The sequence below is a fragment of the Lolium perenne genome, chromosome 1 (genome assembly GCF_019359855.2).
Source record: "Lolium perenne isolate Kyuss_39 chromosome 1, Kyuss_2.0, whole genome shotgun sequence".
In the NCBI taxonomy this organism is placed as follows: Eukaryota; Viridiplantae; Streptophyta; class Magnoliopsida; order Poales; family Poaceae; genus Lolium; species Lolium perenne.
In genome coordinates, this window is record NC_067244.2 from 269,342,478 (window position 1) to 269,367,978 (window position 25,501).

At 41.6% G+C, this 25,501-nt stretch overlaps 1 protein-coding gene across 1 annotated transcript; it reads left to right on the plus strand.

The window, feature by feature from the left end:
* Positions 1–10,178: 10,178 nt before the first annotated feature.
* Positions 10,179–11,866, plus strand: LOC127328196 (uncharacterized). The gene is made up of 2 exons (XM_051354817.2): positions 10,179–10,871; positions 11,709–11,866. The coding sequence occupies exons 1-2, from the start codon at positions 10,291–10,293 to the stop codon at positions 11,815–11,817; spliced, it is 690 nt and encodes a 229-aa protein (XP_051210777.1). The 5' UTR covers positions 10,179–10,290; the 3' UTR covers positions 11,818–11,866.
* Positions 11,867–25,501: the final 13,635 nt, after the last annotated feature.

Genomic DNA, 25,501 nt, shown 5'->3' on the forward strand with positions numbered 1-25,501 from the left:
GCCCAGGCCTTGGCCGCGCCGACCTATAGTGTGGGCCCCTGATACGTCTCCAACGTATCGATAATTTCTTATGTTCCATGCCACATTATTGATGTTATCTACATGTTTTATGCACACTTTATGTCATATTCGTGCATTTTCTGGAACTAACCTATTAACAAGATGCCGAAGTGCCGATTCTTGTTTTCTGCTTTTGGTTTCGTAAATCCTAGTAACGAAATATTCTCGGAATTGGACGAAATCAATGCCTGTGGTCCTATTTTGCCACGAAGCTTCCGGAAGACCGAAGAGGAGACGAAGTGGGGCCACGAGGTGGCCACACCCTAGGGCGGCGCGGCCCCCTTGGCCGCGCGGCCCTGTGGTGTGGGCCTCGTGCCGCCTCCCCGACCTGCCCTTCCGCCTACTTAAAGCCTCCGTCGCGAAACCCCAAGTACCGAGAGCCACGATACGGAAAACCTTGCGAGACACCGCCGCCGCCAATCCCATCTCGGGGATTCGTGAGATCGCCTCCGGCACCCGCCGAGAGGGGATTCATCTCCCCGGAGGACTCTACGCCGCCATGGTCGCCTCCGGAGTGATGTGTGAGTAGTCTACCCCTGGACTATGGGTCCATAGCAGTAGCTAGATGGTTGTCTTCTCCCCATTGTGCTTCATTGTCGGATCTTGTGAGCTGCCTAACATGATCAAGATCATCTATCTGTAATTCTATATGTTGCGTTTGTTGGGATCCGATGAATAGAGAATACTTGTTATGTTGATTATCAAAGTTATGTCTATGTGTTGTTTATGATCTTGCATGCTCTCCGTTATTAGTAGATGCTCTGGCCAAGTTGATGCTAGTAACTCCAAGAGGGAGTATTTATGCTCGATAGTGGGTTCATGTCTCCGTGAATCTGGAGGAGTGACAAGAACCACTAAGGTTACGGATGTGCTGTTGCCACTAGGGATAAAACATTGGTGCTATGTTCAAGGATGTAGTCACTGATTACATTACGCGCAATACTTAATGCAATTGTCTGTTGTTAGCAACTTAATACTGGAGGGGGTTCGGATGATAACCTGAAGGTGGACTTTTTAGGCATAGAATGCATGCTGGATAGCGGTCTATGTACTTTGTCGTAATGCCCAATTAAATCTCACAATACTCATCATAATATGTATGTGCATGGTCATGCCCTCTCTATTTGGCAATTGCCCAACTGTAATTTATTCACCCAACATGATGTTTATCTTATGGGAGAGACACCTCTAGTGAACTGTGGACCCCGGTCCAGTTCTCTTTACTAAAATACAATCTCTTAATCTTGTTCTACTGTTTTCTGCAAACAATCATCATCCACACTATACATCTAATCCTTTGTTACAGCAAGCCGGTGAGATTGACAACCTCACTGTTTCGTTGGGGTAAAGTACTTTGGTTGTGTTGTGCAGGTTCCACGTTGGCGCCGGAATCTCTGGTGTTGCGCCGCACTACATCCCGCCGCCATCAACCTTCAACGTGCTTCTTGGCTCCTACTGGTTCGATAAACCTTGGTTTCATACTGAGGGAAAACTTGCCGCTGTACGCATCACACCTTCCTCTTGGGGTTTGATACGTCTCCGACGTATCGATAATTTCTTATGTTCCATGCCACATTATTGATGTTATCTACATGTTTTATGCACACTTTATGTCATATTCGTGCATTTTCTGGAACTAACCTATTAACAAGATGCCGAAGTGCTGTGTGCTGTTTTCTGCTGTTTTTGGTTTCAGAAATCCTAGTAACGAAATATTCTCGGAATTGGACGAAATCAACGCCCAGGGTCCTATTTTGCCACGAAGCTTCCAGAAGTCCGAAGAAGGGACGAAGAGGGGCCACGAGGGGGCCACACCCTAGGGCGGCGCGGCCCCCCCTTGGCCGCGCGGCCCTGTGGTGTGGGGCCCTCGTGCCGCCTCTTGACCTGCCCTTCCGCCTACAAATAGCCTCCGTGACGAAAACCCCAGTACCGAGAGCCACGATACGGAAAACCTTACTGAGACGCCGCCGCCGCCGATCCCATCTCGGGGATCCAGAGATCGCCTCCGGCACCTGCCGGAGAGGGGAATCATCTCCCGGAGGACTCTACGCCGCCATGGTCGCCTCCGGTGTGATGTGTGAGTAGTCTACCCCTGGAATATGGGTCCATAGCAGTAGCTAGATGGTTGTCTTCTCACCATTGTTCTATCATTGTCGGATCTTGTGAGCTGCCTAACATGATCAAGATCATCTATCTGTAATTCTATATGTTGTGTTTGTTGGGATCCGATGAATAGAGAATACTTGTTATGTTGATTATCAAAGTTATATCTATGTGTTGTTTATGATCTTGCATGCTCTCCGTTACTAGTAGATGCTCTGGCCAAGTAGATGCTTGTAACTCCAAGAGGGAGTATTTATGCTCGATAGTGGGTTCATGCTCGCATTGACACCGGGACAAAGGACAGAAAGTTCTAAGGTTGTGTTGTGCTGTTGCCACTAGGGATAAAACATTGATGCTATGTCCAAGGATGTAGTTGTTGATTACATTACGCACCATACTTAATGCAATTGTCTGTTGCTTTGCAACTTAATACTGGAGGGGGTTCGGATGATATCCTGAAGGTGGACTTTTTAGGCATAGATGCAGTTGGATGGCGGTCTATGTACTTTGTCGTAATGCCCAATTAAATCTCACTATACTCATCATAATATGTATGTGCATGGTCATGCCCTCTTTATTTGTCAATTGCCCAACTGTAATTTGTTCACCCAACATGCTATTTGTCTTATGGGAGAGACACCTCTAGTGAACTGTGGACCCCGGTCCAATTCTCTTTACTGAAATACAATCTACTGCAATACTGTTCTACTGTTTTCTGCAAACAATCATCTTCCACACAATACGGTTAATCCTTTGTTACAGCAAGCCGGTGAGATTGACAACCTCACTGTTTCGTTGGGGCAAAGTACTTTGGTTGTGTTGTGCAGGTTCCACGTTGGCGCCGGAATCCCTGGTGTTGCGCCGCACTACATCCCGCCGCCATCAACCTTTAACGTGCTTCTTGGCTCCTCCTGGTTCGATAAACCTTGGTTTCTTTCTGAGGGAAAACTTACTGCTGTGCGCATCATACCTTCCTCTTGGGGTTCCCAACGAACGTGTGAGTTACACGCCATCAAGCTCTTTTTCTGGCGCCGTTGCCGGGGAGATCAAGACACGCTGCAAGGGGAGTCTCCACTTCTCAATCTCTTTACTTTGTTTTTGTCTTGCTTAGTTTTATTTACTACTTTGTTTGCTGCACTAAATCAAAATACAAAAAATTAGTTGCTAGTTTTACTTTATTTGCTATCGTGTTTGCTATATCAAAAACACAAAAAAATTAGTTACTTGCATTTACTTTACTTGATTCATCATATTTCCTTTTAATTTTACCACAAAAGACATACCGGTAGGACGTGGGTCTATAGTTGGAAGAAATAATATAGAAGAATTTTTCAATCATGTTAGTACCGTTGAAAATTTCGAAGATAGACACTTGGTAGACCTTACGCCTACTTATGAAATTGCTGCTGCGCATTTAGTTCGCCTGTTGGAAACTAAATTTGTTAATCTTAATCCTATAATCCAACACATGTTTCTCACACTTGGTGATATGAAAGAAGGGGAAAAGAAAGATTTTGTTTTAGAAACCCTTCTTAGAGAATTTGGTGGTCTAGCAAGAGAAGCCAGAAAGGTCTTTGCTAAATTTAATATGCTTGGTTCTCATACTAATTTTGTTAGTCTCCTTGAAAAGATGGACATGGATAGAATAAGATACACTAATAATATTGATGATGGTGGGGAGATCAAAGCACCAATACCATGTAAGCTCCTAGCTATGAATGATGCACTAGAAAATAACTATGCTTGGCTTGTTCCTGAAAATTTGTTTGATGAGAGTAGCAAGCCTAAGACTAATGAAAAGGGAGCCTCTGAAACTCACATAGAAAAGATAGTATGCATAGTTGATAAAACTCCGCACCCCGCTGAGAATGCACCACCCTCCGATAATACTTGATACACACTTTCTGCGCCTAGCTGAAAGGCGTTAAAGAAAAGCGCTTATGGGAGACAACCCATGTTTTTACCTACAGTACTTTGTTTTTATTTTGTGTCTTGGAAGTTGTTTACTACTGTAGCAACCTCTCCTTATCTTAGTTTTGTGTTTTATTGTGCCAAGTAAAGTCTTTGATAGAAAAGTTCATACTAGATTTGGATTACTGCGCAGTTCCAGATTTCTTCGCTGTCACGAATCTGGGTCTACCTCCCTGTAGGTAGCTCAGAAAATTAAGCCAATTTACGTGCATGATCCTCAGATATGTACTCAACTTTCATTCAATTTGAGCATTTTCATTTGAGCAAGTCTGGTGCCATTTTAAAATTCGTCAATACGAACTGTTCTGTTTTGACAGATTCTGCCTTTTATTTCGCATTGCCTCTTTTACTATGTTGGATGAATTTCTTTGATCCATTAATGTCCTGTAGCATTATGCAATGTCCAGAAGTGTTAAGAATGATTGTGTCACCTCTGAATATGTTAATTTTTATTGTGCACTAACCCTCTAATGAGTTGTTTCGAGTTTGGTGTGGAGGAAGTTTTCAAGGATCAAGAGAGGAGTATGATGCAACATGATCAAGGAGAGTGAAAGCTCTAAGCTTGGGGATGCCCCGGTGGTTCACCCCTGCATATATCAAGAAGACTCAAGCGTCTAAGCTTGGGGATGCCCAAGGCATCCCCTTCTTCATCGACAATATTATCAGGTTCCTCCCCTGAAACTATATTTTTATTCCATCACATCTTATGTGCTTTGCTTGGAGCGTCGGTTTGTTTTTGTTTTTGTTTTGTTTGAATAAAATGGATCCTAGCATTCACTTTATGGGAGAGAGACACGCTCCGCTGTAGCATATGGACAAGTATGTCCTTGGTTTCTACTCATAGTATTCATGGCGAAGTTTCTTCTTCGTTAAATTGTTATATGGTTGGAATTGGAAAATGATACATGTAGTAATTGCTATTAATGTCTTGGGTAATGTGATACTTGGCAATTGTTGTGCTCATGTTTAAGCTCTTGCATCATATGCTTTGCACCCATTAATGAAGAAATACATAGAGCATGCTAAAATTTGGTTTGCATATTTGGTTTCTCTAAGGTCTAGATAATTTCTAGTATTGAGTTTGAACAACAAGGAAGACGGTGTAGAGTCTTATAATGTTTTCAATATGTCTTTTATGTGAGTTTTGCTGCGCCGGTTCATCCTTGTGTTTGTTTCAAATAAGCCTTGCTAGCCTAAACCTTGTATCGAGAGGGAATACTTCTCATGCATCCAAAATACTTGAGCCAACCACTATGCCATTTGTGTCCACCATACCTACCTACTACATGGTATTTTCCGCCATTCCAACGTAAATTGCTTGAGTGCTGCCTTTAAAATTCCATCATTCACCTTTGCAATATATAGCTCATGGGACAAATAGCTTAAAAACTATTGTGGTATTGAATATGTAATTATGCACTTTATCTCTTATTAAGTTGCTTGTTGTGCGATAACTATGTTCACTGGGGACGCCATCAACTATTCATTGTTGAATTTCATGTGAGTTGCTATGCATGTTCGTCTTGTCTGAAGTAAGAGCGATCTACCACCCTATGGTTAAGCATGCATATTGTTAGAGAAGAACATTGGGCCGCTAACTAAAGCCATGATCCATGGTGGAAGTTTCAGTTTTGGACATATATCCTCAATCTCAAATGAGAAAATTATTAATTGTTGTTACATGCTTATGCATAAAAGAGGAGTCCATTATCTGTTGTCTATGTTGTCCCGGTATGGATGTCTAAGTTGAAGAATAATCAATAGCGAGAAATCCAATGCGAGCTTTCTCCTTAGACCTTTGTACAGGCGGCATAGAGGTACCCCTTTGTGACACTTGGTTAAAACATGTGCATTGTGATGATCCGGTAGTCCAAGCTAATTAGGACAAGGTGCGGGCACTATTAGTATACTATGCATGAGGCTTGCAACTTGTAAGATATAATTTACATGATACATATGCTTTATTACTACCGTTGACAAAATTGTTTCATGTTTTCAAAATCAAAGCTCTAGCACAAATATAGCAATCGATGCTTTTCCTCTATGGAGGACCATTCTTTTACTTTCAATGTTGAGTCAGTTCACCTATCTCTCTCCACCTCAAGAAGCAAACACTTGTGTGAACTGTGCATTGATTCCTACATATTTGCTTATTGCACTTATTATATTACTCTATGTTGACAATATCCATGAGATATACATGTTACAAGTTGAAAGCAACCGCTGAAACTTAATCTTCTTTTGTGTTGCTTCAATGCTTTTACTTTGAATTATTGCTTTATGAGTTAACTCTTATGCAAGACTTATTGATGCTTGTCTTGAAGTGCTATTCATGAAAAGTCTTTGCTTTATGATTCACTTGTTTACTCATGTCATATACATTGTTTTGATCGCTGCATTCACTACATATGCTTTACAAATAGTATGATCAAGATTATGATGGCATGTCACTCCTTAAATTATCTGTGTTTTCGTTTTACCTGCTCGGGACGAGCAGAACTAAGCTTGGGGATGCTGATACGTCTCCGACGTATCGATAATTTCTTATGTTCCATGCCACATTATTGATGTTATCTACATGTTTTATGCACATTTTATGTCATATTCGTGCATTTTCTCGGAACTAACCTATTAACAAGATGCCGAAGTGCCGCTTCTGTTTTCTGCTGTTTTTGGTTTCAGAAATCCTAGTAACGAAATATTCTCGGAATTGGACGAAATCAACGCCCAGGGGTCCTATTTTGCCACGAAGCTTCGAAGTCCGAAGAAGGGACGAAGAGGGGCCACGAGGGGCCACACCCTAGGGCGGCGCGGCCCCCCTTGGCCGCGCGGCCCGTGGTGTGGGGCCCTCGTGCCGCCTCTTGACCTGCCCTTCCGCCTACAAATAGCCTCCGTGACGAAACCCCAAGCATCGAGAGCCACGATACGGAAAACCTTACCGAGACGCCGCCGCCGCCGATCCCATCTCGGGGATCCAGGAGATCGCCTCCCGCACCCGCCGGAGAGGGGAATCATCTCCCGGAGGACTCTACGCCGCCGTGGTCGCCTCCGGTGTGATGTGTGAGTAGTCTACCCCTGGACTATGGGTCCATAGCAGTAGCTAGATGGTTGTCTTCTCCCCATTGTGCTATCATTGTCGGATCTTGTGAGCTGCCTAACATGATCAAGATCATCTATCTGTAATTCTATATGTTGCGTTTGTTGGGATCCGATGAATAGAGAATACTTGTTATGTTGATTATCAAAGTTATATCTATGTGTTGTTTATGATCTTGCATGCTCTCCGTTACTAGTAGATGCTCTGGCCAAGTAGATGCTTGTAACTCCAAGAGGGAGTATTTATGCTCGATAGTGGGTTCATGCTCGCATTGACACCGGGACAAAGTGAGAAAGTTCTAAGGTTGTGTTGTGCTGTTGCCACTAGGGATAAAACATTGATGCTATGTCCAAGGATGTAGTTGTTGATTACATTACGCACCATACTTAATGCAATTGTCTGTTGCTTTGCAACTTAATACTGGAGGGGGTTCGGATGATAACCTGAAGGTGGACTTTTTAGGCATAGATGCAGTTGGATGGCGGTCTATGTACTTTGTCGTAATGCCCAATTAAATCTCACTATACTCATCATAATATGTATGTGCATGGTCATGCCCTCTTTATTTGTCAATTGCCCAACTGTAATTTGTTCACCCAACATGCTATTTGTCTTATGGGAGAGACACCTCTAGTGAACTGTGGACCCCGGTCCAATTCTCTTTACTGAAATACAATCTACTGCAATCGTTTCTACTGTTTTCTGCAAACAATCATCTTCCACACAATACGGTTAATCCTTTGTTACAGCAAGCCGGTGAGATTGACAACCTCACTGTTTCGTTGGGGCAAAGTACTTTGGTTGTGTTGTGCAGGTTCCACGTTGGCGCCGGAATCCCTGGTGTTGCGCCGCACTACATCCCGCCGCCATCAACCTTCAATGTGCTTCTTGGCTCCTCCTGGTTCGATAAACCTTGGTTTCTTTCTGAGGGAAAACTTGCTGCTGTGCGCATCATACCTTCCTCTTGGGGTTCCCAACGAACGTGTGAGTTACACGCCATCAGGGTTCCCAACGGACGCGTGTTGTACGCGTATCAAGCTCTTTTTCTGGCGCCGTTGCCGGGGAGATCAAGACACGCTGCATGGGGAGTCTCCACTTCCCAATCTCTTTACTTTGTTTTTGTCTTGCTTAGTTTTATTTACTACTATGTTTGCTGCACTAAATCAAAATACAAAAAAATTAGTTGCTAGTTTTACTTTATTTGCTATCTTGTTTGCTATATCAAAAACACAAAAAAAAATTAGTTACTTGCATTTACTTTATCTAGTTTGCTTTATTTACTATTGCTAAAATGGCTACCCCTGAAAATACTAAGTTGTGTGACTTCACAACCACAAATAATAATGATTTCTTATGCACACCTATTGCTCCACCTGCTACTATAGCAGAATTCTTTGAAATTAAATCTACTTTACTGAATCTTGTTATGCGAGAGCAATTTTCTGGTGTTAGTTCTGATGATGCTGCTGCCCATATCAATAATTTTGTTGAACTATGTGAAATGCAAAAGTATAAGGATGTAGATGGTGACATTATAAAATTAAAATTGTTCCCTTTCTCATTAAGAGGAAGAGCTAAAGATTGGTTGCTATCTCTGCCTAAGAATAGTATTGATTCATGGACTAAATGCAAGGATGCTTTTATTGGTAGATATTATCCCCCTGCTAAAATTATATCTTTGAGGAGTAGCATAATGAATTTTAAACAATTAGATACTGAACATGTTGCACAAGCATGGGAAAGAATGAAATCTTTGGTTAAAAATTGCCCAACACATGGACTGACTACTTGGATGATCATCCAAACCTTCTATGCAAGACTAAATTTTTCTTCGCGGAATTTATTGGATTCAGCTGCTGGAGGTACCTTTATGTCCATCACTCTTGGTGAAGCAACAAAGCTTCTTGATAATATGATGATCAACTACTCTGAATGGCATACGGAAAGAGCTCCACAAGGTAAGAAGGTAAATTCTGTCGAAGAAACCTCTTCCTTGAGTAATAAGATTGATGCTATTATGTCTATGCTTGTGAATGATAGGACTAATATTGATCCTAATAATGTTCCGTTAGCTTCATTGGTTGCACAAGAAGAACATGTTGATGTAAACTTCATTAAAAATAATAATTTCAACAACAATGCTTACCGGAACAATTCTAGTAACAACTATAGGCCATATCCTTATAATAATGGCAACGGCTATGGTAATTCTTATGGGAATTATAACTACTATATTAAACCTTAACCAACATCTTTTTTCTCATAATTCTGAGGTCTGTGGGGAATTAACGTGAATCTGACACGCATGCACTTCATATATTTCAATTTCTTCTAAGTTTCTATGTGTACACTTTGGGTGCTCTCTGAGAATTTTCAGACGCGTTTCAGATCCGTGCGGTGCTGCTTCGTGGTCCTTTCGCATGTACATTTAGCAGCGTATGGCTAGGCAGAGATCTTGGATTTTGTGCGGTCAAAGCGGTGGTCTTGGTTCCGCCATCATCACAAATTCAATGCTCCATCTGGTTCATTCTACTTGCCCCGTCTCGCCCCTCTCTTTCGGCGCAGCGCCGACGCTCAAAAAGACGCAACGCCGATGCCATCTTCCACCTGGGCCGGTGCCCTACTTTCTGTTCTTGGCAACCGCGATGCCTCAGCCATCCATCGACGGGACAAGCCAGCAACGTGGAGGAGGAGCTTCATGCACTTCTCTCCATTCCGGGCGACAAGATCATGCGTCTGGCGGCGGCTCGCTGCAGGTGGCTGTGTCTCCGTCGCCTGCAGCACTCCCACCCACTCTAGGTCCTCAGGGCTAGCGGGTGAGCGGCTGGAGGCGGAGAGAGGGGGAGGCTGCGGCAGCAGAGAAATCCTAGGCGGCGCCGCACTCCAGAGTGCGGATTCGTCATCCATGCCGTCACCCATGTTTGTGCCCGAGCCTACTGCCTCTGTCTCCTCCCCGTCCCTTATCTCCTCTGATGCGGCGGGCAGAAGGAAATGTCGGGAGGCCTCACTGATGTCTTCGATGCCGCTGCTGCGGTGGATGCGGCGCCAGGTCGCCGACGATGTCCAGGGCCGGTGTGCGGAAGAGATCAGACAGGCCGTTGCCATGGCACAGGGCGACGTCAAGCCTTTCAGCCGTGCCGGCACGGACCACCTCGCATATGTCCTCCCCTATGGCCGCCTCCCTGCTCTTCCCCACGCCCCTCCTCTTGGTGACAAGTTGTGCTGCTCCTCGACGGCTCGGCCAGCAAGCTCATCGAAGCCGTCGACAAGGGGAGGTCCTCAGCATCGCGAGCACCTGCGAGGGGGTGCCGTTCTTCATGGCAGGGGCAAGCTGCGTGGTGGCTCCTTGGCCGCCGTGGGGCTGCTCCGCGACCCGCGGCCATGCTGCTAAGATGGAGTCCGTATGCGCTGCCGTGCTGCGCTTCGCCGACGTGCCGGTGCGGATGCTAGCGAGCAGCCGCGAGCTCGACCGAATCAGGGTCAATTTCGACGCTGCTGAGATCTTGCTGCCGGGCGCACCTGTTCGGCGTGTACCTGGCCGGTCCCGCTCCCCTCCTCCACATCTGCGCATCTTGTCCCCATGGTCGCCGCCGCTATCCGCATCTTGGCTGCCCCTTGCTGCTGCATTGCTTATGTTCCGGTAAGTCCCGCTCACGTTGCTTCCTCTGTTCGATCCAAATTGTTGACTTGGATTGTGATGCATCCTGCTGGGAAATTGCGCGCACAACTGGTTGGGCTGGGGTCGATGGGATTTTATTTGATATGGAGATTTTTGACTACTTGTGCGTGGTCGAATTTCCACATATAAAACCAAATCATGATTAATTTGTCATTTAATCTTTCCTCTGACTAGATAGTTGGGCAACAATTTGTTGCGTCAGCTTGGAGTCGTCAATATAATCTGCAGCGGTACTGATGGTTCGATCATTGTTGAATTTGAGGTATCTAGCCATAATTGTGGCATACTCACTGTAGTTGGTGGATTTTGCCTTAGTCATTTTTCATGCTATGGATCAGTTGCCAGTTTGTGTCCTCACCACCGCATGGTTCATAATTGATTGAACTAATCTTGGTAAATATGATTTGTGTACTGTTGGGAAAATAAATTGTCAATCCAGCACATCTTATCGCAATAAAATGCTGAGTTCGTCTTTTGATTATACAGTAATTAATTCAGGTAGTTAGTCTACTGTTTATGATTGGCCATGGGGTAGAATTTTGGACTATTTTCTTGAACCGAATTGAGCACAATCCATTTTTTTAACTATGGTTTAGGTGGCACCCTTCTGATATTCACAAATGACTGCGTGTAATTTTTCCCATCAGTTTAACTAGGTATTGACGTAGTGCAGGTTCTTGTGCAAGATTTGCACGATGTCCATTTTGGTAACTATGCTTTAGATGGCAATCTTCTGATATTCAAAAGTGACCGTGTGTAATTTTCCCATCAATTTAACTAGGTATTCATGTACTGCAGGTTCTTGTGCAATATTTTAACCGAGTTGGGCATTTTTTCGATAGAACTATTTGCCAGAAATGGCAGGCCACAATGGACATGGAAAACAAAAAAGGAGAAGCCATGTTGATTGTGTGCCCAGACTGATTATATGTATATCCATTCTCTGTCCATCCTGTGTGCTCCTTTATATTTAAGCTTTGATAAATATTTGCACCTACATCTGTATAATAAGTTAATAACCCTTTGATATTTGCTTTCAACCATACTCATACACCTAGGTTCCTTCATGCGTTTCTTTCTATTTTCACATGTAAGTATTTTGTTGATGCGGTGCAATCTACTGTATATTTGCTACAGCAAGCAAATTTAAAAAGCGGAAGCCATCGAGAAAATGAAGTGCCAACTATGCCTCCTCATAGGTTGTTTAACTGATTATTTAAACCTTATTTCTTATTCTGGATGGATAAGCTAGCTATATGAAATATGCTTCTAGATTTTCCATGTTCCAGTAATGGCACACACATTCATTTATGTTATACCTACAGTGATTTCTTGTTTTCGATGAAAACTACATAGAGATTATAGGTTGAACAACTGCCTTTGCACTTTCTTGAAACGAAGGTAAGAATATCTCTTTTGTGAGGAAACACTTTCAAAATCCTCCTTTTTATGACGAGACCACAAAATAAGAACTAATGGAATAAGGTGCATTTGTTTTTGATGACATGACAAGGCCAGAAAAGAGTTATACATTTACCTTTGTTTTTAGACATTCCCAGATCGGCTAATATCGCTTATCACTGGGTTGTTCTCCACTGATGCTTTGTACTTCTATATCTCAGAAATTAGTTACATCATGAGGAGACAAGTTATTGGTCGATAGAGACATAATGTGACCTGGCCATTTTCCTGGTAGTTTACTCCTAAGACCAACTCCTGAGTGGATTTTCTCTAATATTTGATAATTTAGTACTATATTTGAAAGCCACAACTATAATCTCACATTACATGCACCATGATTAGTTATATACACATAAAAAGATGGCATGAAAATATTTGCGGTGCATTGACCATTTGTTTATTCATCATGTGTTTTCATCTGAAATTCATATCTAGGACAAAATTTGTTTAAGATAAGAGGCAGTGTTCGTTCTTGCTTGCTAACTTTTCCCTAGATCCACTACTCAACCTTAGATATTTTGTGACAATCTAGAAGGAGATTCCCATATGCCAATAAGTTTTTGGCATATATAATTTGTACCAATATTCAGAAGATGAAATGCATGTTTTTTAATACATGGTATCAGATAGATTAATTGTTACCAAACTGGGTTGTTTGATGCTGAAAAGCCAAATTATTTATGCTCTAACACGTAATAGTGTATGACTATTTTGCTGGTTCTTTTTTATTGGATCAGACATGGAGGTTAAAAGTACATGTTTTATGTGTAACCATTGATGATGTTCAGTACAATGTCATCGACGACGCAGACTACACGAGACCTCGACGGCGGTCAGTCGCGGAAGCCCGAAGCAGGAGCGAGCACAGCGGCGCACAGACTCAGATGAACCATGATTTTGTTGTTTCAGTTCATGAGTTTTTGACAATATCACCCCACCATGCTTTGTCTACGCTACAACGCATATATTGTTGTGAGTAAATAGTGGCATGCAATCTTTTTTTATTCTTTTCTCATTTTAAGCATCTAACCATTGAAGATAGATTGATATTGTCCTATAGCAGTTAATATACAAAAAGAAGTTTATCATGCTTTGTCTATGCTACTACACATATACATGCTCACTGTACATTTCACGTTTTCGTGTAGTTTAATTTCCTGTATGAATTATTTAACTATTCCACTGTTAGATAATGCCACTGACGTTGCATCGACATATTTATTGTATCTAATTACTGTGTGCAGTATATCAAATCATATTTGATGATAATAATCATCACATGATTTCATAACTAAAACTAATGTCATGCCCTGTTTGTTGAACTTCAGATGCTGGTGCTTGATCATATTCTTGGGTTATGAGAAATCCTTGTGATCCTTTTCCATAGCGGCGTACAAAATTCTGATGATTTAAAGCATGTTTGGCATTTTAAGGACTTGCCGTGAGTCTTTGACTTGATCAGTAAAACTGTAAAACCATGATTATCCCAAGGATCGATGTAATTAGATTAAGGAGTAGTACTATAAATGGAAACATTGTAGGTGTTCAAAAGCGCACCATGCCAATCTGAATAAGAATATTAATTGTTACCCTTCTTCAATACTAATGTGATCCATTTCGAAGAAAAAGAATAGAAATTTGGCTACTGAAGTTGGCCTGGATAAAGCAATACTGCAACTTTCTTCCTGGTATGACCGTCTTTGGTCATAAGCTTTTTAAACCCAAATAAATGTATATGATTTAACTTCATAGTTGTATATAGTACATGTTAAAACATGAATACCAAATTTAGTTCCACTTTTGAGTCTGTACTGAAGTTACTTGAAAGTTCCTATATTATTGTGCAAGAGTTTGAAAGTTGCTACATGTTGTAGATATGGGATCAAAGCTGAAGCTAACTTTTGTGCTATTTTCACCTGTGAAGATTTCTGAAATATAATTTGTCTTGTGTTTGACTCTGCTATACTTCGTAACAGGAGCCTGTTATGACTTATCATTTTATGCCGATGATGCAGCTAATGGTTCTGAGGATTTAGCAATGTAGAAGCAATATTGTACATTGGGAAGGCTGAAATTATCTCTTGATGCCACTATGTGTTTTTTGTGTTGGTCATTTCAATACACAGCTACACATCCGGAATGTTATTCAGCGAAAGAAGAACAGAAAGCTGAGCCACTGCTATTGCAGCCTACGTGTTGTAGAGAACTTCATTATACTCTAGGTTGTATTAAGTTCATTTTATTATTTTAGTAATTTTTCAGCTCATTAGAACTAACAAAGTGAAGAGACAATAAAATTGGTCTTCTTTAAGCGCAGTTTGATCCCTTCTATGTGGCCGTGTGACAGACTTTTTTAAAGCAATCTTTCATCCACTGTCAAGAGTGTAGGCGCGGCGTGCCGCCGCGCCTAACATTTTGCTAGTTACAATAATAATAGGAACACACCCCCTGGACTTGAAGCCATGCTTAAAGAATTTATTAGTACACAAACTGCTTTTAACAAATCTGTTGAAGAAAAGCTTGGGAAAATTGATATACTTGCTTCTAAAGTCGATAGTCTTGCTGCTGATGTTGATCTTTTGAAATCGAAAGTTATGCCTAATGATAATCATCATAATAAAATTGTTACTACAGCAAATGCCATCCAAGTTAGAATTAATGAGAATATAAGATTAATGGCTGAACTGCGTGCTAGGTGGGATAGAGAAGAAAATGAAAAACTAGCTAAAGAGAAGAATGTAGCTAAAGTTTGGACTATTACCACCACTAGTAATGCTAATGCTACACATGTTGCTGCACCTCCTACTATTAATAATAAAAGAATTGGTGTTAGCAATGTTTCCACTTCTAATTCAAAGCGCGAGAAACTGCCTGAAACTGCTAAAACTGCTGAAACTGCCTGTGATAAAGCTGCTGAAATTTTTTCCAACATTGGGGATGATGATCCCATTGACTTAGATTATAATGGTTTGAATTTTGATGATTGCCACATCTCTGAAGTTATAAAGTTCTTGCAAAAACTTGCTAAAAGTCCTAATGCTAGTGCTATAAATTTGGCTTTCACGCAACATATTACAAATGCTCTCATAAAAGCTAGAGAAGAGAAACTAGAGCGCGAAGCCTCTATTCCTAGAAAACTAGAGGATGGTTGGGAGCCCATCATTAAGATGAAGGTTAAAGATTTTGATTGTAATGCCTTATGTGATCTTGGTGCAAGTATTTCCGTTATGCCTAAGAAAATTTATAATATGCTTGACTTGCCACCGCTGAAAAATTGTTATTTGGATGTTAATCTTGCTGATCATTCTACAAAGAAACCTTTGGGGAAAGTTGATAATGTTCACATTACCGTTAACAATAACCTTGTCCCCGTTGATTTTGTTGTCTTGGATATTGAATGCAATGCATCTTGTCCCATCATATTGGGAAGACCTTTTCTTCGAACTGTTGGTGCTACTATTGATATGAAGGAAGGTAATATAAAATATCAATTTCCTCTCAAGAAAGGTATGGAACACTTCCCTAGAAAGAGAATGAAGTTACCTTTTGATTCTATTATTAGAACAAATTATGATGTTGACACTTCGTCTCTTGATAATACTTGATACACACTTTCTGCGCCTAGCTGAAAGGCGTTAAAGAAAAGCGCTTATGGAAGACAACCCATGGTTTTTACTACAGTACTTTGTTTTTATTTTGTGTCTTGGAAGTTGTTTACTACTGTAGCAACCTCTCCTTATCTTAGTTTAGTGTTTTGTTGTGCCAAGTAAAGTCGTTGATAGAAAAGTTCATACTAGATTTGGATTACTGCGCAGTTTCAGATTTCTTTGCTGTCACGAATCGGGGTTAAATTCTCTGTAGGTAGCTCAGAAAAATATGCCAATTTACGTGAGTGATCCTCAGATATGTACGCAACTTTCATTCAATTTGGGCATTTTCATTTGAGCAAGTCTGGTGCCATTTTAAAATTCGTCAATACGAACTGTTCTGTTTTGACAGATTCTGTCTTTTATTTCGCATTGCCTCTTTTGCTACGTTGGATGAATTTCTTTGATCCATTAATGTCCAGTAGCTTTACGCAATGTCCAGAAGTGTTAAGAATGATTGTGTCACCTCTGAACATGTTAATTTTTGTTGTGCACTAACCCTCTAATGAGTTGTTTCGAGTTTGGTGTGGAGGAAGTTTTCAAGGATCAAGAGAGGAGTATGATGCAACATGATCAAGGAGAGTGAAAGCTCTAAGCTTGGGGATGCCCCGGTGGTTCACCCCTGCATATTCTAAGAAGACTCAAGCGTCTAAGCTTGGGGATGCCCAAGGCATCCCCTTCTTCATCGACAACATTATCAGGTTCCTCCCCTGAAACTATATTTTTATTCCGTCACATCTTATGTGCTTTGCTTGGAGCGTCGGTTTGTTTTTGTTTTTGTTTTGTTTGAATAAAATGGATCCTAGCATTCACTTTGTGGGAGAGAGACACGCTCCGCTGTAGCATATGGACAAGTATGTCCTTAGTTTCTATTCATAGTATTCATGGCGAAGTTTCTTCTTCGTTAAATTGTTATATGGTTGGAATTGGAAAATGATACATGTAGTAATTGCTATAAATGTCTTGGGTAATGTGATACTTGGCAATTGTTGTGCTCATGTTTAAGCTCTTGCATCATATACTTTGCACCTATTAATGAAGAAATACATAGAGCATGCTAAAATTTGATTTGCATATTTGGTCTCTCTAAGGTCTAGATAATTTCTAGTATTGAGTTTGAACAACAAGGAAGACGGTTTTGAGTCTTATAATGTTTACAATGTGTCTTTTATGTGAGTTTTGCTGTGCCATTCATCCTTGTGTTTGTTTCAAATAAACCTTGCTAGCCTAAACCTTGTATCGAGAGGGAATACTTCTCATGCATCCAAAATACTTGAGCCAACCACTATGCCATTTGTGTCCACCATACCTACCTACTACATGGTATTTTCTGCCATTCCAAAGTAAATTGCTTGAGTGCTACCTTTAAAATTCCATCATTCACCTTTGCAATATATAGCTCATGGGACAAATAGCTTAAAAACTATTGTGGTATTGAATATGTACTTATGCACTTTATCTCTTATTAAGTTGCTTGTTGTGCGATAACCATGTTTCTGGGGACGCCATCAACTATTCTTTGTTGAATATCATGTGAGTTGCTATGCATGTTCGTCTTGTCTGAAGTAAGAGAGATCTACCACCTTATGGTTAAGCATGCATATTGTTAGAGAAGAACATTGGGCCGCTAACTAAAGCCATGATCCATGGTGGAAGTTTCAGTTTTGGACATATATCCTCAATCTCATATGAGAAAATTATTAATTGTTGTTACATGCTTATGCATAAAAGAGGAGTCCATTATCTGTTGTCTATGTTGTCCCGGTATGGATGTCTAAGTTGAGAATAATCAATAGCGAGAAATCCAATGCGAGCTTTCTCCTTAGACCTTTGTACAGGCGGCATAGAGGTACCCCTTTGTGACACTTGGTTAAAACATGTGCATTGCGATGATCCGGTAGTCCAAGCTAATTAGGACAAGGTGCGGGCACTATTAGTATACTATGCATGAGGCTTGCAACTTGTAAGATATAATTTACATGATACATATGCTTTATTACTACCGTTGACAAAATTGTTTCATGTTTTCAAAATCAAAGCTCTAGCACAAATATAGCAATCGACGCTTTTCCTCTATGGAGGACCATTCTTTTACTTTCATTGTTGAGTCAGTTCACCTATGTCTCTCCACCTCAAGAAGCAAACACTTGTGTGAACTGTGCATTGATTCCTACATACTTGCATATTGCACTTATTATATTACTCTATGTTGACAATATCCATGAGATATACATGTTACAAGTTGAAAGCAACCGCTGAAACTTAATCTTCCTTTGTGTTGCTTCAACACCTTTACTTTGAATTATTGCTTTATGAGTTAACTCTTATGCAAGACTTATTGATGCTTGTCTTGAAGTACTATTTATGAAAAGTCTTTGCTATATGATTCACTTGTTTACTCATGTCATATACATTGTTTTGATCGCTGCATTCACTACATATGTTTTACAAATAGTATGATCAAGGTTATGATGGCATGTCACTCCAGAAATTATCTTTGTTATCGTTTTACCTGCTCGGGACGAGCAGAACTAAGCTTGGGGATGCTGATACGTCTCCAACGTATCGATAATTTCTTATGTTCCATGCCACATTATTGATGTTATCTACATGTTTTATGCACACTTTATGTCATATTCGTGCATTTTCTCGAACTAACCTATTAACAAGATGCCGAAGTGCCAGTTGCTGTTTTCTGCTATTTTTGGTTTCAGAAATCCTAGTAACGAAATATTCTCAGAATTGGACGAAATCAACGCCCAGGGTCCTATTTTGCCACGACGCTTCCAGAAGACCGAAGAGGAGACGAAGTGGGGCCACGAGGTGGCCACACCCTAGGGCGGCGCGCCCCCCCCCTTGGCCGCGTGGCCCTGTGGTGTGGGCCCCTCGTGCCGCCTCTTGACCTGCCCTTCCGCCTACTTAAAGCCTCCGTCGCGAAACCCCCAGTACCGAGAGCCACGATACGGAAAACCTTACTGTGACGCCGCCGCCGCCAATCCCATCTCGGGGGATTCAGGAGATCGCCTCCGGCACCCTGCCGGAGAGGGGATTCATCTCCCGGAGGACTCTACGCCGCCATGGTCGCCTCCGGAGTGATGTGTGAGTAGTCTACCCCTGGACTATGGGTCCATAGCAGTAGCTAGATGGTTGTCTTCTCCCCATTGTGCTTCATTGTCGGATCTTGTGAGCTGCCTAACATGCAAGATCATCTATCTGTAATTCTATATGTTGCGTTTGTTGGGATCCGATGAATAGAGAATACTTGTTATGTTGATTATCAAAGTTATGTCTATGTGTTGTTTATGATCTTGCATGCTCTCCGTTATTAGTAGATGCTCTGGCCAAGTTGATGCTAGTAACTCCAAGAGGGAGTATTTATGCTCGATAGTGGGTTCATGTCTCCGTGAATCTGGAGGAGTGACAAGAACCACTAAGGTTACGGATGTGCTGTTGCCACTAGGGATAAAACATTGGTGCTATGTTCAAGGATGTAGTCACTGATTACATTACGCGCAATACTTAATGCAATTGTCTGTTGTTAGCAACTTAATACTGGAGGGGGTTCGGATGATAACCTAAAGGTGGACTTTTTAGGCATAGATGCATGCTGGATAGCGGTCTATGTACTTCGTCGTGATGCCCAATTAAATCTCACAATACTCATCATAATATGTATGTGCATGGTCATGCCCTCTCTATTTGTCAATTGCCCAACTGTAATTTGTTCACCCAACATGCTGTTTATCTTATGGGAGAGACACCTCTAGTGAACTGTGGACCCCGGTCCAGTTCTCTTTACTGAAATACAATCCCATCGTTCTCTTGTTTTCGCAAACAATCATCATCCACACTATACATCTAATCCTTTGTTACAGCAAGCCGGTGAGATTGACAACCTCACTGTTTTGTTGGGGCAAAGTACTTTGGTTGTGTTGTGCAGGTTCCACGTTGGCGCCGGAATCTCTGGTGTTGCGCCGCACTACATCCCGCCGCCATCAACCTTCAACGTGCTTCTTGGCTCCTACTGGTTCGATAAACCTTGGTTTCATACTGAGGGAAAACTTGCTGCTGTACGCATCACACCTTCCTCTTGGGGTTCCCAACGGACGCGTGTTGTACGCGTATCAGCCCCTCGTGTGGCCCCCTGACCTGCCCTTCCGCCTACAAATAGCCTTCGTCGCGAAACCCCCAGTACCGAGAGCCACGATACGGAAAACCTTACTGAGACGCCGCCGCCGCCAATCCCATCTCGGGGGATTCTGGAGATCTCCTCCGGCACCCTGCCGGAGAGGGGATTCATCTCCCGGAGGACTCTTCACCACCATGGTCGCCTCCGGAGTGATTAGTGAGTAGTTCACCCCTGGACTATGGGTCCATAGCAGTAGCTAGATGGTTGTCTTCTCCTCATTGTGCTTCATTGTTGGATCTTGTGAGCTGCCTAACATGATCAAGATCATCTATCTGTAATACTATATGTTGTGTTTGTCGGGATCCGATGGATAGAGAATACTATGTTATGTTAATTATCAAGTTATTACCTATGTGTTGTTTATGATCTTGCATGCTCTCCGTTATTAGTAGAGGCTCTGGCCAAGTTTTTGCTCTTAACTCCAAGAGGGAGTATTTATGCTCGATAGTGGGTTCATGCCTCCATTGAATCTGGGACAGTGACAGAAAGTTCTAAGGTTGTGGATGTGCTGTTGCTACTAGGGATAAAACATTGATGCTATGTCTAAGGATGTAGTTATTGATTACATTACGCACCATACTTAATGCAATTGTCTGTTGTTTTGCAACTTAATACTGGAAGGGGTTCGGATGATAACCTGAAGGTGGACTTTTTAGGCATAGATGCATGCTGGATAGCGGTCTATGTACTTTGTCGTAATGCCCAATTAAATCTCACTATATTTATCATGACATGTATGTGCATTGTTATGCCCTCTCTATTTGTCAATTGCCCGACTGTAATTTGTTCACCCAACATGCTTTTATCTTATGGGAGAGACACCTCTAGTGAACTGTGGACCCCGGTCCTATTCTTTACATCGCATACAATCTACTGCAATACTTGTTTTACTGTTTTCTGCAAACAATCATCTTCCACACAATACGGTTAATCCTTTGTTACAGCAAGCCGGTGAGATTGACAACCTCACTGTTTCGTTGGGGCAAAGTACTTTGGTTGTGTTGTGCAGGTTCCACGTTGGCGCCGGAATCTCTGGTGTTGCGCCGCACTACATCCCGCCGCCATCAACCTTCAACGTGCTTCTTGACTCCTACTGGTTCGATTAAACCTTGGTTTCTTACTGAGGGAAACTTGCCGCTGTGCGCATCACACCTTCCTCTTGGGGTTCCCAATGGACGTGTCAACTACACGCATCAAGCAAATTTCTGGCGCCGTTGCCGGGGAGCTCAAGACACGCTGCAAGGGGAGTCTCCACTTCCCAATCTCTTTACTTTGTTTTTGTCTTGCTTTATTTTATTTACTACTTTGTTTGCTGCATTATATCAAAACACAAAAAAAATTAGTTGCTAGCTTTACTTTATTTACTGTCTTGCACTCTATATCAAAAACACAAAAAATTAGTTACTTGCATTTACTTTACTTGATTCATCATGTTTCCTTTTAATTTTACCACGAAAGACATACCGGTAGGACGTGGGTCTATAGCTGGGAGAAATAATATAGAAGAATTTTTCAATCATGTTAGTACCGTTGAAGATTTTGAAGATAGACACTTGGTAGAACTTGCTCCTACTTATGAAATTGCTGCTGCTGCTTTAGTTCGCATGTTGGAAACTAAATTTGTTAATCTCAATCCTATAATCCAACACATGTTTCTTACACTCGGTGATATGGAAGAAGGGGAAAAGAAAGATTTTGTTTTAGAAACCCTTCTTAGAGAATTTGGTGGTATAGCAAGAGAAGCTAGAAAGGTCTTTAGTAAATATAATATGCTTGGTTCTTATACCAATTTTGCTAGTATCCTTGAAGAGATGGACATGGAGAGAGTGAGGTACACTAATAATATTAATGATGGCGGGGAGATCAAAGCGCCGATACCATGTAAGCTCCTAGCGATAAATGAAGCGCTAGAAAATAACTATGCTTGGCTTGTTCCTGAAAATTTGTTTGATGAGAGTAGCAAGCCCAAGACTAATGAAAAGGGAGCCGCTGAAACTTAAATATCCAATATACTATGCATGGTTGAGAAAACTCCAAACCCCGCTGAAGATTCACCGTCTCTCGATAATACTTGATTTACACTTTCTGCGCCTAGCTGAAAGGCGTTAAAGAAAAGCGCTTATGGGAGACAACCCATGTTTTTACTACAGTATTTTTGTTTTATATTTGAGTCTTGGAAGTTGTTTACTACTGTAGCAACCTCTCCTTATCTTAGTTTTGTGTTTTGTTGTGCCAAGTAAAGTCTTTGATAGTAAAGTTCATACTAGATTTGGATTACTGCGCAGTTTCAGATTTCTTTGCTGTCACGAATTTCGATCTGCCTCCCTGTAGGTAGCTCAGAAAATTAAGCCAATTTACGTGCGTGATCCTCAGATATGTACGCAACTTTCATTCAATTTGGGCATTTTCATTTGAGCAAGTCTGGTGTCTCAATAAAATCCATCTTTACGGACTGTTCTGTTTTGACAAATTCTGCCTTTTATTTCGCATTGCCTCTTTTGCTATGTTGGATGAATTTCTTTGATCCATTAATGTCCAGTAGCTTTATGCAATGTCCAGAAGTGTTAAGAATGATTGTGTCACCTCTGAACATGTTAATTTTTATTGTCCACTAACCCTCTAATGAGTTGTTTCGAGTTTGGTGTGGAGGAAGTTTTCAAGGATCAAGAGAGGAGTATGATGCAATATGATCAAGGAGAGTGAAAGCTCTAAGCTTGGGGATGCCCCGGTGGTTCACCCCTGCATATTCTAAGAAGACTCAAGCGTCTAAGCTTGGGGATGCCCAAGGCATCCCCTTCTTCATCGACAACATTATCAGGTTCCTCCCCTGAAACTATATTTTTATTCTGTCACATCTTATGTGCTTTGCTTGGAGCGTCGGTTTGTTTTTGTTTTTTGTTTTGTTTGAATAAATGGATCCTAGCATTCACTGTATGGGAGAGAGACACGCTCCGCTGTAGCATATGGACAAGTATGTCCTTAGGCTTTACTCATAGTATTCATGGCGAAGTTTCTTCTTCGTTAAATTGTTATATGGTTGGAATTGGAAAATGCTACATGTAGTAATTCTAATATGTCTTGAATAATTTGATACTTGGCAATTGTTGTGCTCATGATCAAGCTCTTGCATCATATACTTTGCACCCATTAATGAAGAAACACCTAGAGCTTGCTAATTTGGTTTGCATATTTGGTTTCTCTAAAGTCTAGATAATTTCTAGTATTGAGTTTTGAATAACAAGGAAGACGGCGTAGAGTCTTATAATGTTTACAATACGTCTTTTATGTGAGTTTTGCTGCGCCGGTTCATCCTTGTGTTTGTTTCAAATAACCTTGCTAGCCTAAACCTTGTATCGAGAGGGAATACTTTTCATGCATCCAAAATCCTTGAGCCAACCACTATGCCATTTGTGTCCACCATACCTACCTACTACATGGTATTTCTCCGCCATTCCAAAGTAAATTGCTTGAGTGCTACCTTTAAATTTCCATCATTCGCCTTTGCAATATATAGCTCATGGGACAAAATAGCCTTAAAAACTATTGTGATATTGAATATGTACTTATGCACTTTATCTCTTATTAAGTTGCTTGTTGTGCGATAACCATGCTTCTGGGGACGCCATCAACTCTTTGTTGAATATCATGTGAGTTGCTATGCATGTCCGTCTTGTCTGAAGTAAGAGAGATCTACCACTTTAATGGTTAGAGCATGCATATTGTTAGAGAAGAACATTGGGCCGCTAACTAAAGCCATGAATCATGGTGGAAGTTTCAGTTTTGGACATATATCCTCAATCTCATATGAGAACACTAATTGTTGCTACATGCTTACGCATTAAAGAGGAGTCCATTATCTGTTGTCCATGTTGTCCCGGTATGGATGTCTAAGTTGAGAATAATCAAAAGCGAGAAATCCAAAATGCGAGCTTTCTCCTTAGACCTTTGTACAGGCGGCATGGAGGTACCCCTTTGTGACACTTGGTTAAAACATGTGTATTGCGATGATCCCGGTAGTCCAAGCTAATTAGGACAAGGTGCGGGCACTATTAGTATACTATGCATGAGGCTTGCAACTTGTAAGATATAATTTACATAACTCATATGCTTTATTACTACCGTTGACAAAATTGTTTCATGTTTTCAAAATAAAAGCTCTAGCACAAATATAGCAATCGATGCTTTCCTCTTTGAAGGACCATTCTTTTTACTTTTATGTTGAGTCAGTTCACCTATCTCTCTCCACCTCAAGAAGCAAACACTTGTGTGAACTGTGCATTGATTCCTACATACTTGCATATTGCACTTATTATATTACTCTATGTTGACAATTATCCATGAGATATACATGTTACAAGTTGAAAGCAACCGCTGAAACTTAATCTTCCTTTGTGTTGCTTCAATACCTTTACTTTGATTTATTGCTTTATGAGTTAACTCTTATGCAAGACTTATTGATCGTTGTCTTGAAGTACTATTCATGAAAAGTCTTTGCTTTATGATTCACTTGTTTACTCATGTCATTACCATTGTTTTGATCGCTGCATTCATTACATATGTTTACAAATAGTATGATCAAGGTTATGATGGCATGTCACTCCAGAAATTATCTTTGTTATCGTTTTACCTGCTCGGGACGAGCAGAACTAAGCTTGGGGATGCTGATACGTCTCCGATGTATCGATAATTTCTTGTGTTCCATGCCACATTATTGATGATATCTACATGTTTTATGCACACTTTATGTCATATTCGTGCATTTTCTGGAACTAACCTATTAACAAGATGCCGAAGTGCCGATTCTTGTTTGCTGTTTCGGTTTCGTAAATCCTAGTAAAGAAATATTCTCGAATTGGACGAAATCAACGCCTGTGGTCCTATTTTGCCACGAAGCTTCCGAAGACCGAAGAGGAGACGAAGTGGGGCCACGAGGTGGCCAAACCATAGGGCGGCGCGGCCCGTGCCTTGGCCGCGCCGACCTATAGTGTGGGCCCCTCGTGTGGCCCCCGACCTGCCCTTCCGCCTACAAATAGCCTTCGTCGCGAAACCCCCGCATCGAGAGCCACGATACGGAAAACCCATCCGAGACGCCGCCGCCGCCAATCCCATCTCGGGGATTCTGAGATCTCCTCCAAAGACACCCGCCGGAGAGGGGATTCATCTCCCGGAGGACTCTTCACCGCCATGGTCGCCTCCGGAGTGATGAGTGAGTAGTTCACCCCTGGACTATGGGTCCATAGCAGTAGCTAGATGGTTGTCTTCTCCTCATTGTGCTTCATTGTTGGATCTTGTGA